This window comes from Neomonachus schauinslandi, chromosome 6 (assembly GCF_002201575.2).
Source record: "Neomonachus schauinslandi chromosome 6, ASM220157v2, whole genome shotgun sequence".
Taxonomy (NCBI): domain Eukaryota; kingdom Metazoa; phylum Chordata; class Mammalia; order Carnivora; family Phocidae; genus Neomonachus; species Neomonachus schauinslandi.
In genome coordinates this window covers 102,177,532-102,194,545 of record NC_058408.1, presented here as the reverse complement: position 1 = coordinate 102,194,545, position 17,014 = coordinate 102,177,532, and the positions used below count along the sequence as shown (strand labels likewise).

The 17,014-nt window shown below is 54.6% G+C and overlaps 1 protein-coding gene across 23 annotated transcripts in view; it reads left to right on the top strand.

The window, feature by feature from the left end:
• Nucleotides 1-1,741: 1,741 nt before the first annotated feature.
• CAMK2G (calcium/calmodulin dependent protein kinase II gamma) overlaps nucleotides 1,742-17,014 on the top strand; it is a 55,148-nt gene continuing 39,875 nt past the window's right edge. For 22 of the 23 annotated variants that reach the window (XM_044916077.1, XM_021699850.2, XM_044916074.1 and 19 more), the window contains exons 1-3: nucleotides 1,742-1,905; nucleotides 3,262-3,356; nucleotides 14,339-14,398. In XM_044916077.1, the coding sequence (XP_044772012.1) occupies nucleotides 1,841-1,905; nucleotides 3,262-3,356; nucleotides 14,339-14,398 (220 nt within the window). In that variant the 5' untranslated portion in view covers nucleotides 1,742-1,840. The remainder of the gene's footprint in view (nucleotides 1,906-3,261; nucleotides 3,357-14,338; nucleotides 14,399-17,014) is intronic. The other variant, XM_044916066.1, reaches the window with a different exon arrangement.

Genomic DNA, 17,014 nt, shown 5'->3' with positions numbered 1-17,014 from the left:
ACTTCCTGTTGCCCTGGGGAGGGGTGGGGCATGGTGTTCTGTCACCTCAGCCCTTTCCTCTGGTCCTTGCTGCCCTCCTCCCAGGCAATCTCTTAAAGCTTTTCTTCTCCCATTCCCTTAATCGCCCCCACTGGGCAGTCTGGTTTTCCCCAGCTCCCAGGGCTGTTGGGTGAGGAAAGTAAGGGAGCCTTCCTTGGGAGCTTTGCTCCACCCACCCCCTCAGGGAGGCAGCCTGGGAGGCTGGGACGCCTCTCAGCTGCCTTCTCGGTGAGCCAGCCTGCTGACAATGGAGGCCTGACTCCCAGTGGGTGTCCTGCTGTAATCCAGACTGAGCTGCAGCAGTCGGCCCAACCCTGTCCTGCCCAGTTGGGGCTGGCCCCTGACTTGGGGTACAGCTGCCTGGACAGGGAAGGTTGGGAACCCGCCCAGCTTGTTTCTCCTCCACGGAGACAGTTGTGTGCCTCAGTTCTACCGTCCTCTGACAGTGGCTACAGAGGAAGGGATGGTAACTGCCCCTGCGGGGGCCCCAAGTAGTCTCTTCATTCCACAAATGTTTACTGAGGGACTGGGGCTAAGTATACAATGGTGAACAGAGGAGGCAGAGGCCCTGCGCTGCTGGAGCCTACAACTTCGTGGGAAGGCAAATATTAAACAAATAATAATAGCTACCTCTGTTCTAATTAGGTGCCTGGAGCTATTCAAAGTGCTTTAAGTGATTTCGCCCATTTAATACTCACAACCCTGTGAGGTAGATACTATTATTCTTCTCAGTTTTCAGATAAACTATTGAAGCACAGAAAGATTAAGTGACTTGCCCAACATCACACAGCTGGTCAGTGAGTTGCCCAGAAATCTAAGCAGGCAGTCTGACATCAGAATTCACTCTTTAGACAACCACATTCTAGCTCTACTGCCTCTCGTAGCAGTAAATTGAATATATCATGACAAAATGTGATGAGTGCTATAAAATAAAAATACAGGGTGCCCTGCAAGAAAAATGGGGATATTTTTTCTCCTTCCTTCCACTTGCTCTTCTAGCCCACAACCGCACAAAACCTTTCTAATCGTTCCCACCTCATCATCCCTTTCGTTCCTGGCCTGAGAGAGAACATTCTCTTATCGCCAGGGTTGGAGTGCAGGAAGGCAGAGTTCCACCTGCATCCTTGGCCCTGGCCTGGTCTCCCTGAACAAACCATGCCTGAAGGGTTTTATCTAATAATGGCCCTGATGCTTACACAAGTCTAGACTGTCCGCTTCCAGAGGGAAGGCTGTTGAGAGAACTGGCTCTGCACAGGCTGGGGGCGCCTCCCGCGTGTGCAGTCTTGACAGCGGACTTTTTGACCTTGGCCCTCTCTCCACATCGTGTGAGCCGGGGGCTAAGGACGACTAGAAAACTCGGTGGTCCAGACCCCAACACACTCCCAACACACACACATAGCACGCACATTCCGAGCCCTTGCAGGGTCCACCCTGGGACAAACCCACAGGTCGTGAGGCTTTCAGCTCCCTTCTGGTGGCCCGCGGCTGGGACCCCACCCCCGCCCCCTGCTACCCCGAGCGCGCGGCCCAGCCCGGGCGGCTGCCGGGGCGGGGCGGGGCCGACGGCAGAAGGCCCCTCCCCGGGGGCGGTCCGGGGGCCGGGCGGGGGGGCCGGCGGGGCTGGGGGCGGGGCAGGCGGGCGGGCGCGGGGGTGTCCCTCCCTCCCTCGCTCTCCCCGGTAAAGTCTCGCGGTGCTGCCGGGCTCAGCCCCGTCTCCTCCTCTTGCTCCCTCGGCCGGGCGGCGGTGACTGTGCACCGACGTCGGCGCGGGCTGCACCGCCGCGTCCGCCCGCCCGCCAGCATGGCCACCACAGCCACCTGCACCCGCTTCACCGACGACTATCAGCTCTTCGAGGAGCTCGGCAAGTACGACCCGCCCGCCTCCCGCCGCGGCCCCCCACCCCGTCCCCCCCCGCCCGGCGCCCATCCGCCTCCCCCCCCCGCCCCCCCGGCCCTGCACCGGCCGCTGCAGCGCCCCCTCGGCCCGCCCCACCCCCAGCCTTTCCAGCCCGCCGCCTCCGGGGCCCCCTCGCCCCCAGCTCCGTGCCCCGCAGCCCCCTCCGTGCCCTGCAGCAGCTGCCCGGGCTGCTGCACACCGCGCTGCCGCGGGGACTGCAGCCCCTGGACCGCTCCTGGGCGCCCTCCAGCCCCGCCCCTCCCTCACCCTTCAGGCGCCCCCCATTCTGACCCCGCCTGCTCGCCGCGCCCCCTCCTCACCCTGCTTGGGAGCTCACTCAGCACTCTGTCCCATGTCCCACGCTCCTGGCACTCTGGACCTTCCCTGGCCCTGCAGCTCCAACCCCGCTGCGGTGCCCGAGTGTGGGGGGATGTTTGGTGCCCGGCCCCGCCCCCCGCTAGTGATGCTTTCAGGATCCCAGCCCCGCTGCTGGGCAGTGCTGCAGCACCCCCTTGTCCCCTCCCCCTATCCCTGCAGTGGTCCCGGGAGCCGCGCGCCGCAGCCGCAGCATCCCCCTCCCCTCTGCACTGAGCTGGCCGCTGCAGCAGCCCCGGCCCCCCCACCCCCACCCGCGGCGCCGAGCCCGGCCACTGCAGCCCCCGCCCTGCCCGCCCCCCTAGACGTTTCCAGAGCTAGAGAGTGCGAGCTCCCATTTGGGGGGAAAGTAGTGGAAAAAATCATGGGGTAGGGGAGCTGTTGGTGTCTGAGACCTACAACTGGATCCTCTGTTTCGCTGCTGTCAGTTGAGCCAGGGATGCAGTGGGATGAAGCCGGTCGTGGGGGGTTTGAGCCTCACTTTCCTCACCTACCCCCATGATTGAGGGAGATCTCCCTCTCGGAGTCATACCGTCTTCCTAATCTCTCCTTCCCCTGCCCTCAACTATTTCTGCTGAGAGAAGGGCAGGGTCTCTGTCCCTTCTCCTGGTTCTCTTGGCCGGACTGCGGGGCTGTCCGGGAGATGCAGCAGGTGTGTGTTTTAAGCATTGCCCACCAGCTCTTGATGTACAGCCTGAGGTTGGGGCTGTTGCTTTGTCCAGCAAAGTAGATGTGGGGGGTGGGATGGGGTGGTCCTCCACCCACATCCGTTCAGTGTCATGCAGTGGCCACATCCTTCTGCCCCAGGTTAGAAGGTGATGGTCACTACGCTGGTGTGTATGATTTTGACTAAAGGGCTGGTGACGGGAGCATCGCTGTTCTCAGACCTGAAGCATGTCTGTGTCACTGCTCTGCTCCGTGTCCCAGTTCTTTCCCCCTTCTCCCTCCAGGGGTGCTTTCTCTGTGGTCCGCAGGTGTGTGAAGAAAACCTCCACGCAAGAGTACGCAGCAAAAATCATCAACACCAAGAAGTTATCTGCCCGGGGTGAGTGTTCCCCCATCTTGGCCTCTCCCTAGGCTGCCTCCAAGGGCTATAGCTTCTGAAGATGCTCCAGGAATTGAGAGTTGTGTATTTTAGCCCCTGCAGAAGAATTGGAATTTCAGGGTTGGTTGACTTGGAAGCCAGGCAAGGAGTTGCATGGGGAACCAGAAGTGCTCAGGTAGAAAAGAATGAAAAAGATGTAAGACATGTAGGTAGCTACAGGGAGGAGTGGTACCTGAAGGCTCAAGGGAGTTTGGTTTTTAAGGGAGGCAGCGACATGGGGAGTGATGGGGGCATGGAACGGAGAGCTCTTAATTTGGAGTCTCTGTGTTGCGGGCAGTGGGCAGCCGCTCCAGGCCTGTCTTGGTCCCTGTGCCCCAGTGGTGACTTAGGATGGAAATGCAGTAAGTGAACAGCTCTGACAAATCCAGCCTCCCCCTGCCCACCAGGCGGCAGAACAGACTCCCAAGGGAAGGGAATCTGTAAACATCAGGGGAGGCTGCTGCTGGCGAGGGCTTCTCGGGAACAAATCCTGCCAGATGAACTTGATTGCTTTTTTGATCAAATTACAAAGTTGGTGGTGCAGCAGCAGATGCAGCCTGTCCTGGGTGGAGGGTGATGCCTCATGGTCTGGAAATCTCAGTGGCCTGGTCTGGGTGGGAGCAGCATTGCCTCCAGGTCCGAGGATTGTGAAGGCCCAGGCCTTGGAGCCTGATTTGTGAGATCCTCCCAAGTACCTGGGGCCAGGAGGGTGAGGCCCTGTCTTTGTCTTTCACACCTTGAACCTACACTCCCTGAACCTTGTATTGGGTGCTTGCCAAGCTCACCTCATCTGATAGGTATAGACCCAGCAGTGTGTGCAGTGCTCTGTGAATAGGTCTGGTGAGTACGAGGTATGGGGATGGGTCGTCATTGAGGGCTGTGGGGTGCAGCAGGGGACAAAGGTTTTTAGACCCAGAGAAAGGAGTTAGTATGGGGCAATAGGATGCCCACACATATATTAGGAGCCAGGACTGATGCCCTGGGGAAGGTGAGGGCTGTGGCTAATAGCGACCCAGGCGACGCCGGGGTGAGAGCTATAGTTGATGTCCCTAAGCATCGGAGAAGCTATTAAATTCCACGGAGATGACAGTGGGCTCCTGTCATGTGTCCAGTTGTTCTGGGACCTATTTAGCAAGGCTGTGTCTGCCTCCTGGCTGGGAGGGCTTCTCTTCATCCCCACAAATAGGGCTTGTCTTTCTGTCTCCCTCGCAGCCTCCATCTTTTGCGGTTCCTCTACGTTGGCTATAAAGTTGACTTATTTGTTTGTTTTCTTTCTCTCTGGGTACCTTGAGTCGGAGGCGACGGTTGCCATAGAGATATGTGGGCAGTCAGATGCCCTCCTCCCCTGGGGTAGGGGGATGACACAGTGGGCTGGGCTCTTTGGCAGACATCCTATGGCCAAGGGTGCAGGGCTCAGGCAGGGACGGCAGCTCAAGAGTGGATACCTCCCTGTGCCCACACAGCAGAGCCCTGGTGCATCAGAAATGGGGCTGGTGTCTGGTGTCTCCAGTTAATGATGCAATGCTTCGTGTTCCTCATCTCACCAGTGTCCTCTGACCCAGGGGTGAGGGAGGGAGGGACGCTGGGAGCCACGCTCTGAGATGTGAGGATTGCTGTCGTGGTGACTTTGTGAAGCTGCCTGCCTTCGGCTGTCATTCTCTCCTCCTTCCCTACCCACCTGAACTTCCCTGACCTGTGTCATCATGTCCTATTCCCTTCCTCACCTCCTTTAAACCTTGCCTTGTCTTTTCCAACTGACATCTTTCTTTCCCTGCCCAAATTGGATGAGGTTTGATTTCTCTTTGATTTTTTTTTTTTTGTCCCTCAAGGAAAGGATTCTTGTGTAAGATCATATGCTTCAGACATCAACTCCCCCTCTTTCGAGATGGTTATGCCAAGACTGGGGCTCTGTTGTGTGGCTTGCATACCAGGTTAACTTAGGGACAGAGGCTTGGTCCTGGCTGACGGGCACAGATGCCAACAGAGGGGTCAGGAATCTGTCAGTGCCAGTATGGTTCGGAGGTGGGAGAGTGGGAGGGTGTTGTCTTGGAGATGGAGGGACCAAGCTGGGGGCTGTGCCGTAGGTGTGGGCACAGGGGATGTGAGCTCCTGGAGAGTTGGGCCAGGGTGCCCACTAGGCTGGTGCCCATGGGGTTAGGGAGTGAAGGCCCGTGGCTACCCTGCAGCCTCTCAGTTTACGCTGTATATTTTATAAAGGTGCAGCAGCTGGGGCTGGGTTTCACTCTTCGCTGTCTGTCTGTCTAGGGCTCCGCAGGTGTTGGATTTCTGTGTCCAGGAATGTGGTGGGCCCACCAGAGTCATCCATGAGGGTCTGAAGGGGCTTGCCTTGTTTGCTGAGTCTCTCTGCCTGTGTTCTTTCTTGTTTGTGATTTTCCGTGCTGCGAATCAAAAGGAAAGAAAAGAGTATCAAGCTGCTTCTCCCGGGCATCTGCAGTGAAGCGCTCAGGAGGCATGGGGAGAGATCACCTGGTCTTACGGGGGGATTGAATCTGGGTGGGAATCCTTTTGCTCTGTTGTTTCTTGTCATTGTGGCTTCAGAGGCCCACGTTCGTAGCTGTGTTACAAGGTAGGGAGTTCGTGTGGCTGTGCGTTGAGCACCGTCTTTGTCTGCAGGCCTGTCTACATAAAGTCACTGAAAGTCATATAACGTCACTCCCTCTGCTTGGAACAGTCATAGGTGTGGAGTTGGGGCTCTTAAGGGAGCCCGTGGTTCCAAGCTTAGCCTCCACTAGGCTGAAGGAGGCATTTAAAATAGGCTTGGATGCAGGAGCTAGTGGGCCAGGTGATGGCAATGATAAGTCGTTATTTTAAGATTTAAGAGCACCCCCCCCAAGGAGCCTGAGCCCTTATGTCTTTTTTTATTTTTAAATCTTCAGATTCCCTTCTTATCTTTATTCATATGCATATAGATTTTCACCTCGTGGAGCATAACATTTTATATCCTGCTCTCTTGCTTACATCCAAAGCGTTTCCCCATATTGCTATAGTTGAAGGGCAAATGGTCCTTTATTCTTCCGTAGTTTAGGATTTATCCTTGGAACAGTTGGCCTCATAAGGAACCTCTGTATTTGGCCCATTTATCTGGATTCCAATTGCTTTTACTACATGGACACTTGGCCTTACTAAGAGATGCTACCAGAAACAATATTTTGAAATCTGTTACAGCACTTGCTATTTATTTATTAATCTGTGTACCCCATGTGAAGAAGTTTCTATTGAGGCTAAATGTAAGCAAAAGCTTTCCTCTTCCTGAGGACCTGGGAGGTAAAGGGTAGGGACCATATCTATTTCTTTACCTCTGTGTGGGCAGGGCCCAGCAAAGTGCCTGACACGTACCTAGCCTATACATGTCGAACGAATGGATTCAGAGGACTACATAACCAGTCATGGTTGCTTCCTGGCTTTGGCTCTCAGGAAACTCAGAGCCGAGTTGTAGGAACTCTCATACCCTGGTGCTGGCTTGGGTTCCCCCTTTCTGATCCATGGAGCCAGGCTGCAGGCCTGACATGGCTGTTGGAGAGGACACATGAGGTTAAAGACCTGTGCTTGGGGCATATATAGCAGGTGAGAGATGTAGGAACACAGTGTAGCTTATGATTCTTTCTTCCCTTATAGGGCAATGTTGGGACTTCCTCTCAGCAGCGATTTTCAATTTTAGTGTGCATAAGGATCACCTGAGTATGGTTAAAAAACACAGATTCCTGGGCTTTATCCACAGGAGGTCTGGCATTGGGCCCCAGAATCTATACTTTAAACAAGTATAGTGAATTTATGGGCCCTAGTGGATTTCATGCAGGTGGTCCCCCAGCCACGGTTTAAGAAATGCCATCTAAAATCAGCAAACGCACCAGCGGTAGCTCTTGTCATGTTCTCTGAGATTTCCCAGACAAACCTTGGCCCAGCCTTCTCCAGGTGGCATCTCTGCTGGTATGTGGCCATCTGTACCCATGGGCTTTTCTGTGATTAGGGGCCTCCTCTGACCCCCCAGACTGGGGTGTCGGCCTGTGTCCAAGGCTGTGGCGGAGCTGAGTGCCTGAGGTTGTGGCATGTTGGCCACCAGAAAGGCAAAGGCTGTCCCTTTCTGGGTCCAGCTGGCCCTGGGGACTGAAATCAGATCCCCCTGGGTGGTGCCAGCTGTAAGTCCCCACCCCCTTAGTGTTGGCCTGAGTGGCCCCCATGACATTTGTGTACCCTGTGGTATCTCCAAGTGAGACTTTCCTGTTAGGGATCTGGGTGAAGCAGGGGGAGGCAGGGAGGGGAGGGTGAAGCAGCAGTGCAGGGCTGGGGCTGGGGGTGCGGGGGGGTGTGTGGGGGGGAGGAAGAGCGATCTATGCGGCGCTGGAACGCCGGGACTCTCCTACTTGAGGAAGCATTTAAGGAGGTCGTATACAAAACCGTGCTTTCCTCCTGAGGATAACAGGCCAGTCAGTTTCTGTCGACAGAGAAATGGGCATCCTGTATATAAATGACTGAGCTTCCACTGACTTGTTCCCCTAAGTGGATGAGAAAGCAGCCTGGAGGTCCCTTCTCTGTGCCAAAGGCTTATGCTGGGCCTGTCTTGTCATACAGTCACGCTGTGAGCTATGTGACTTAGTTCGTACAACACTGGCCCGTCACCCTGCCATCCCACCCACCTTCCCAGATTGACTTTGGGTTCTGGCCTCATGGGGTGGGGATGGAGTTTGGAAGGTGGCCCCATCCTTGCTCTCTCCCTGCTGCTTGCCCTGGTCTCTTGTCAGAAGCTGTGCTCCAAGCTTCAGGGCTATGCTGAAACCCTAGAGGTGAGTGGCTGACCCCATTCTCTGCTGAGGCTAGAGACAGGCAAGGGGAGGAGTGGGTATGACAGGCTCCTGCCCCCAGCTCTGTGCTTGCTCTCTGGACAGCCTTGGCAGGCCGACAGGGGCCTGATCCTATGGGTGCCAAAAGGGTGATGACAGGAAGGGATGGGCACTTTGCACCTCTTGAGTGCCTCTTGGCAGAGGCCTTTTGTTATCTGCCCATGGCCAGAAAGATCTGCCCCAGGGCCAGTGGGGAAACCAAGGCACAAAAGGTTGGTTGGTTTATTTTTGAGCTGTACGTATGCCAGTGATTTTGCCAGTGCTCAGACCCCAGCATCCTCAAGCAGTATGGTCTTCACCTACCCCGTGGCTCCTCCCTTGAAAACACAGATTCTGGGCATTTTGTTCCTGTGATACGTGCTGATATCCACACCTCCATCTAGGCCCAGAGCTCTAAGCCTCGTGGAGCAAATCCCTCTGTTTTGCTGGCCGAGGCCTCGCTCTCATCTGTACCACCTCTCTGGGTACAGACCCCTCTGTGGTGGGGATATTTCCAGCCACCCCCCACCCAGCACCGTCTCTACTTCCTGGGTCCTATCAGCAGCAGCTTCCCATCTGCTCCCCTCTTTTCTCCTCTCTCTCTTTCCCCTCCCCCCAGCTTGCTGCTGCCCTGGGAGGAGCTATTTTTAGGGGCTGCTTCCTGGGATGTTTTACTTGGGCTGGTTACCATGAAGGAAATGTCACCAAAACAGTGGGCAAAGGCTGTAGGCACCCAGATCCCTGCCGGGGGCATGGAGAACTCAGCGGCTGACCCGGTTCTGGCCCGGAGAGAATCCAGAGTGTCCAGAGGCTGAGCCCTGCCTTCTTGGAACTTGCAAGTGACCGCACGGGGATTTTCTCCATCTAAGCTGGTTTGGGAGACTTTGGTTATGGGGCACTTGTTAGTGCCTCTCTCCTCTCCCTCCTTAGTTAAAGCTTCTCTTGGAACACAGAGGCCACAGTGGGGCTTGGGTCTTTGTGTCATCTGGTGAGAGCTGCTTGAGTGAGGACTGAAGAGAAAAGGAGGGTGCCAGATTCGGACAGAGCCTGGGGGGTTGACGTGAGCACGTTTCGGGCCCCATCCCACTGTACTCACAGCACGCGGCTGGTCCCGGGTGTGTGAGTGTGAAGGAATTCCAAGCCGTGACCCCTGCGCAGGCATGGTGGATGGACTTTGCTCTTAACTGGAGATTCTTTGCACCTTTGGAGTGAGATTCAAAGAGGAAGGGATGTGGCATCGCAGTGTCAGGATGAGGTCAATGGGATTGTGGCCTGGGATTCCCACTGGTCAGTGCCCAAGCCCAGGGGCTGTTTATAAGCAGCTGGAAATGTGGATTATGACACCAAATCCCTATGGTGCCCTTGTTCTTTCTCCTCAGAGCGAGGCCCCGGGGGCCAGACGGAGGCCTCTGCCGCTTGGGAAGGACGAGGAGGGCACTCAGGAGGGCAGCAAGAGGAGACGCTCCACTTGGAGCATCGGAAATTGGGCTGTAGGAAGCTGTAGGAATCTTCTCGTCATTCATGTCAGGACCACAGGCACCTTGAAATACCCTTTGGGAAGTCCAAGGTGTCATTGGGATTGGAACGTGGGGAGGGTCCTCATAGGCAGAGTAGGGCCGTGTGTGTTCTTTCCCATCACAGAGGGTGGTGTATTCAGGTGGCAGTAGAATCTTATGTGAAGCTAGTACTGGCATTTGTGGTTTTAGGGAAATGTCACTAAGTCAGTCATGTCCCTACAAGGCCATGGAGGATCAGTGGCCAGCCTTCCCTGGCCCCTGGTCCTGTGGGGGGGAAGGCAAGTGCATTTGGAGTAGGCTTCTCGTTTGGTTTGAGGGGAGAGGTGGTTCTAGAACCCTGCCGCCCCTTTGCTACATGCTGTCTCCTCATTGCTTCCTCTTTTCTGCCTCCCTTGGCACTGACTACCTGGTCACTCCTTGCCGCTCTTCCTGTGATGGGTGCTTGGCCTGGACCAAGGCTCGAAGTGCTTGGGCCAAAGGCAGGAGAGGCAAGGCCTCCACGGATGCTTGTTTCTCGGGCCTGGCTCTACACTGGGTGGGCTGTTAGGGAAGGCCCGAGCAGGTCCCTGATAACGGCCACTTCTGCTTTCTGCTCCTGTTGCTACCTCTGCTGCTGAGGGGGAAAACCTTGCAGAGAGATGTGGTCAGAGCTGGGCTGAAGGTCGGCCGGGGCGGGTCTGTCCATGGCAGCAGCACACAGGCAGGCAGGAAGTGGCCCGGTGCAGAAGCGGGAAGTGGCTGTTGTCAAACAGGAAGGGGGGGCTGGGCCACGTGAGGGGGCGGGAAATAGCCCAGTTGAAAGGTGGGTGGGAAGAGGGTCAGCCTCTGAAGGCCTTGGAACAGCGAGCACAGGGGTCCATGGAAGGAGGGGTGTCTCGAGGGAGAAGGCCATCTTTGGGACAAAAGCACCAGCTGGTGTGTTACCACCTCCGGATGCCCAGGCTGCTCCTGTGGACTGAGTCAGTTCAGTGGCTTCACCCCTTTTGGGGTTGTGATGCTGTGCTTTAGCCGGGACAGCCCTTGCCGTTGGGCAAGATACTCCACAAACCATATTTGTTCCTGAAATGCCACTGCTGCTGCTGGCATGGAGCCCTCTGCTTTTTTGCCCAGACAGGGCCCGGTCCCGGAGGGGACTCCAGGACGGGAGGTGTGTGGGGGACGGGGGCAGGAGACAACAGCGGGGAGCCTGGGGCGCTGGCCCACGGTGCACGGTGTAAGGACGCAGGGAGAGTATGGTAGGCAGAAACCCCATGGCTCATTGAGCAGAGCTTCTGGATGGCAGGACGCCACCGCCTCCAAGGGTGAGGCCGAGGAAGAGGGGGGATCCCGTAGGCAGTGGCGCGGCTAGGCTGTCCTCTCTCTGAGAAGCCCCTGTTGCTCTCCTTTCCCCAGGGCGGGCCCCACCCAAAGCAGCAGCTTTGGTACTTCCAGCCCAGAGGGGATACCTCCCCCTCAGGAGGGCTGTGGCCAAGTCAGAGGGCTCTGCCGGTGTGCTGTGGACTCTGGCCGGACTCTGGGTCCGACTCGCTCAGTGTCTTTGGATCAGGTTCTCCCCGTGTGCCAGGCACTGTACTGAGCATTTACCCAGTTACCGCATTTAATCTGCAGAGAGCCCTGCCTCCGTTTTCCAAGTGAGGAAACTTTTCCCCGGGATATGTGCCTGGCTCCTTTTGTCACCTCCTTCGGGTCCCAATCAAACATCACTTCCTTGCTGAGGCTCTTCCACGACCGTCCTATTTAAATGTGTACTGTGCCTTTTCCCTGCTTTATTTTCCCACATTTTGCACTTGCCATGACATTTCCTGTGCCATCCCCTTCTTCTTGTCTGTCCCTCCCCCCCTCCCAGCCCAACTAGAATATCACCTCCACGAAGGCAGGGATTTTTGTCTTGTTTTGTTCACTGCTGTAGCCGTAGCGTTCAGAACAGTGTTTTTGAATGAATGAATGAGGCGCAGATGGATTTAATAACTCACCTGCCATAGCCGTGCTCGGACTCAACCCAGGGCTGTCTGACTCCAAAACTGTTGTGTTCATGGATGTAGTACACGCTAAGGATCAGCACAAAGACTAAGGAGCAGCCTGGGATTCAGAGAAGACATGGGGACTTGGCTCCTTGGAGACAGGGTTGAATTAAGTGGCTAACAAGGACCCTCTGGACGCTGGGCAGCTCCTTCGAGGAGCTGGAAGTCTGAATCTGTGTCTCTCCTCTCCCTGTTCTGAGTCACTGGTGAAGCCAGAGCACCCTTATTTTTAGTGCTGCTACTCTTGTGGGACTGTAACCATTAGCCAGTAAGAGACTTAAGGGAGGAGATAAACATTAATCTTCCAGGCCTTCCCCTCAGCAGCCACCTCCACATTGCAAGATGCTGTTCTCCTGCACCTGCCTGGGCAGCCAAGCCCAAGGGTTGTGGGTCAGAGGGTGGCGAGGTGAGTGGTCAGAGGGCGGAATCTTTGGGGCTGGCTAGCTTGGTACTTCCAGCCCAGTTCCAGGAGCTGGGAGGAAGGCGGGGTAGCCCTGGCATCTTCCCGGCCAGATCTGGAAGAAGCAAGCACCCCTGCCACTGAGCAGGGCTAGCACTACTTCCTCAACTACCTCCAGGGTGTGCAGGTCCCGGGGACCAACGGATCCCAGGTGATGTGGGACTGTGGGGTCACCTGTGGTTCTCTGGCTGCATCCTGGTCAGTGCTAACGCCAAACTGAGGATGGAAAGAAGGACCTGACCCAGATCTTTGGGCAGCTGGGATGGATTAGCTGGGCAGCAGGAACTAATCTCTGTCTGTCCCCACCTCCTTCTTGCACAAAGCAGAGCTGTTGCTAAAGGGAAAGTTTAGGACAAAACGGGGGGTGATTGGTGAAACAACAAATGTGAATCGTTTTAGTCTATAATCCCTGTGTTATCTCAGACTACATTATTTTGGCAGGCCTGGGTTGGAATCCCAGTTCTTTCCCTTTCCTGCTGCAGGATCTCGGGCGAGTTATTTAACTTCTCTGGGCTTCAGTTTCATTATCTGTGAAGAGGTGACAGTGATAGCACCTCCCTGGTAGGATGGTTGTGGGGGTCATAGGGAGCTCTACAGAGGCTCTTTGCTGTTGAGCTAGAGGTGGGGTGGACAGAAGCCCCTACCAAGGGAGGCAGGAATTGCTTGGCAGGTGTGGATGTGAAGGCACCTGCCCAGACCTGGAGAAATGCCTCCCAAAGCCCGGAGTCTTTACTAGCTGTCCTCACTTTATCCTGTCATCATTGCATAGTGATGGAGAAAGGGCTCTAGGCTCAGACTGCCTGCATCCACTGCCTGGGACCTTGGGTGGGTTACTTCAACTTTTCAAGCCTCAGTTTCCTCATTTGTCATGTAGTGTTCATGACAAATGAAGTTCAAATGAACTGGAGTTCAAATGAACTGGACAAATGGCAAGGAGTTCATTAGATCCTTTACTTCACAGGGTCTCGGTGAGGGTGAAGGAAGATAACCCACGCCTCTGCCTGGCATATAGTGACTCCTCAGTAAATAATGGTTGTTACTACCATTGGTGTTATTGATAAACCAGTACGAAGCCCCATCAAGGCAGGAACTCTAGGATAGGAAGCATCACTCAGAGAGGTCCCACCCTTTGAAGAGCTTGGGACCAAAAGATACCGGACATAATGTACGATGTGAAAATTCTAAGAAGTGCAGCAGAAGATGGGGGGATGCTCAGAGAGAGGAGAAGTCACATCTGCCAGGAAGAACAGGGAAGACTTTGTGAAGGAGGGGACTGTTGCAGCAGGTAGAGTGGGGAGGGCTGCTAGGCTGCCTTGCTTTGAGTGGTAGCATCCTCTCTTTCTACTTCCTGGAGCTCTGCCTTCCTGTGGAAGGAACCGACCAATGCAGCTTGCTTGTACCTGGGGACTCCTGGATTTGGGTCCTTTCACCAAAACAGAGTAACCCCAGTGCCTGAGTGCCAAGAGGTGAGCGCTCACAGCAGGGTGTGGCCAGGAGGATCCTGGGGAGAAGCAAAATTACTGCAAAGTGGGCATCATAATAGTGCCAGCCTCATAGAGTGGTTATGAGAATAAATTAAAAGATGTTTGTACCTGGTGTAGAAGTAAGCTCTCGAGAAATGTTAGCTCTGCTTATCATTTTGTCAGATCATTATCATCTTCATCATCATCTTGGTTGTCAGCATCATTATGTTTCAGGGATACTGTGAAGACTAAATCAGAGAATATTTGCAAAATTCCTAGCACAGTGCCTGGTCCTATAGTGGGTGTTCAATAAAACTTAGTTATCTCTATCAAGGAAGAGATTCTGGACGCCCTGGCCCAGTGAAATCCCTGCTGTAGTGAAAAGGGTACCAGAGTTGTAGTCGAAGACCTGGATTCAAGTCCTGACTCTGCCTCCCTAACTTGAGGGACTTTCCTAGGGCATTTCCTCATTTGAAAAAAGTCATAATACCTGTCTCTAGGATTGCCGTGACTTGCTGCATTAATTCAGCAAATTAGTAAAAAGTGCATAGTTGGTGCCTAATAATTGAAGGACTATGAATAGCCAGGTGGCCACAAATAAAACGGATGGCTGATGGTTTTTGTTTTCTCTTTTCTGCTTTTAGATCACCAGAAACTAGAACGTGAGGCCCGGATATGCCGACTTTTGAAACATCCAAACATTGGTAAGCACCTTCGCTCGGGGTAATTCTTGGGCATCTGGTAGAAGGTAGGGAGAACAGAGATCCACTGCTTTTGTGTCTGAAACCAGTTCTGTCCCTGGATCTTTGCCTGGTGTAATTTTTTTTTTTTTTTTGTCCAAGTGGGATAGCAGGTGTGTCTTGCTCAGAACGCTGGGGCCTTCTGCTCTAGAGACCTGCGGGTCTCCATCCCCACATTGCCATTTCAGGGCCAGGATAGGAGGTCCTAGAACAGGTTTCAGACTCCCTTTCTTCTCCTTCTCCTTCCGTCTTTGGGCTGAGGTCCAGGGCCTGCAGCGTGTGAGGCTCCGGGCTAGTAGCCTGCCAGCATCCCTCACCAGGGGCCTTCCACAGCCGTCATAAAAGGGTCCGGATTTTGTTTCTGGACTTGAAAGAGTTTTGTTCCTGTTACGGTGTCGTGCGCACTCTGGGGGTTTCCATGGTGCTCCTGTTTGTATTCCCCAGAGCCAGGAAAGCAAGCTGCCCACCCACCTGGCTTCTCTGGAGAAGGGAAGGCAGGAGCCACTCTCATGGGGAAGGAAAAAAAATTAAGAGGATTTCTCCCTGCTCCCACCCTGACTTGGGGGACAAGAGCACATTGTTGGTTGTTCTAAAGCCTGAGGAGGTTTGCCTGCCACAACCCACTCCAGCTCAGTTTTACATTGTTCAGCTGAAATAGTCTTTGCCAGAAGCGTTGGCCCTGATTTGGTGCTTCTCGCAGAGGGGATAGAAACGGGGCTGGCTGCAGTGTCTGAGCAGAAACCCCAGTCTTGACTTGAGGCAGAGCAGGGAACATCTCCTAGGTTTTTCCCTGAAAGCCCTGAGTCATCACAAAGAAAAACACGTGTTCCTTGCTCCTCAGGCATGGCCTAAATATCGGGGCTCCCACAGTGCCCCGGAGGCTGCCTGCTCCGCTCTGTTGGCGGCCGGGGCTGGGAGGTGACTTGCTGAAGCCTGATGCTTCCTCTGGAGCTACCCAGCCTCTGGTCTGCCAGACCTTCGGCTAGAAAGCTTAACGTGAGCTCTTAACGTGGGAGAGCTGAGGTCGTACTCCAGCCCAAGGGGAGAGGAGTAGCTCTGAGCTAACCAGAACTCCAACCATGCAGGGCTTTACAGATCGCAATCAGCAGCTTGGATTACACCCGGAGCGGATTGACATAGCCAATGCTCAGCTCTGCTGGTGCGGTGTGTCCCACTGAGCCAACACCTCTCAGCTAATGGGTCCCAGGCTTAGAACTCCTGGAGCTCCCTGCATGAGCTCCGAAGTCAGACGCTCACCTGCAAACAGCACAGTGGGGACCAATGTGTCACCTTGGGTAGGAGAGACAATGAGAGGAGCGCCAAGCAGCAGTCGCAAATTCGGGCGTGTTTTGTTTGGCCAGCTCAGTGGTCTAAAAATATTTTATTATTTGCCAGTATTTAAAAACAAGATTTTGCATTTGGGGGAACAAAAATTCTGTTTCCCAGTTTTGCGAATCAGACATTGGGGCTCTGCTGAGCCCGCATTTGTATGCGGCCAGAATCAGCTAGGGCTGGGCAGTGGCTGCCCCCCAAAGTCTACTGGCCAACTGTCCTTTGCCGACTCCCTTGTTAACCTTACGTTTGCACTGCCTACCTGGTCCCTGGAGGCTTTTGAGCTTGTGACCTCTAACCTAGAAGTTCCAGAACAAAGAAAAAGCATGTGGGTAACTAGAGTCATCCACAAGCACGGGAGCATTTTAATGTTCCAGTCCCAGGTCTCAGGATCTGAGGACGGCAACTTCCTTCCCTTATGCTACTTGTGACCAACTCGTAGAGTTGTTCTCATGCCAGGAGGAGCATAAAAGGTGGGGTGGGCGATGCAGGAGGCAGAACCACATCTGCATCGTCTATAGCACAGACTTGATCGACCCTGGAAGGGTTGGGGTAAGATGAAGACAGTTGAGAAATGACCAGGAAGGACAAAAATGGGATTCTAGCTGAAAACAGTCGTACCCTTCTTTTTATGCCTTTCTAGAAATTAAATATATACTTTTGACCTTTTAGACCTCACTTGGTTTGGTAGCTCTTTCCTTTTTAATCACCTGCCCCCAGCTCGACCTGGGGTCCTGGCAGTTGGGGGACCGCCTACCCTAATCATCTGCCCTGTTAGGGGCCCCGCGAGATCCAAGCCAGGCCAGGCCAGGCACACTCACTTCATCAGCATCTGATTGCCTAGAACTGTGCTTCATTTCACAACTGCTCCCAGATCCTGAGGGATGTTTTTCTGGGGCCTTATTCCGGGATCAAGAGCAGCGAGAGGGAAGGGTGAGTCAGGACTATGTCCTGGGAGAGCTGGCTGGCCGGGCTCTCTGGCTTCCGGTGGGAACCGGGCTCCTGGAGACGTGGTGGGGCGGTAGATCCAGGAGGCTGAGGTTGCCATGGATCCTGATCTGGCTTGTGGCAGAGAGGAGGCCGTTTTGTGCCCTAATTCACTATTCTTCCCCTCTCTTTGCTGCCCCGTCCTTCAGAGTTGTGGCCCCTTTGGCTCCAGCCTCTTTAACTCCATCCCACGGGGACACAAGTGGACCAGCCCAAGAGTGGCTCAGAGTTGAGGAAGCTGAGAACAGAGAGTACATGGTC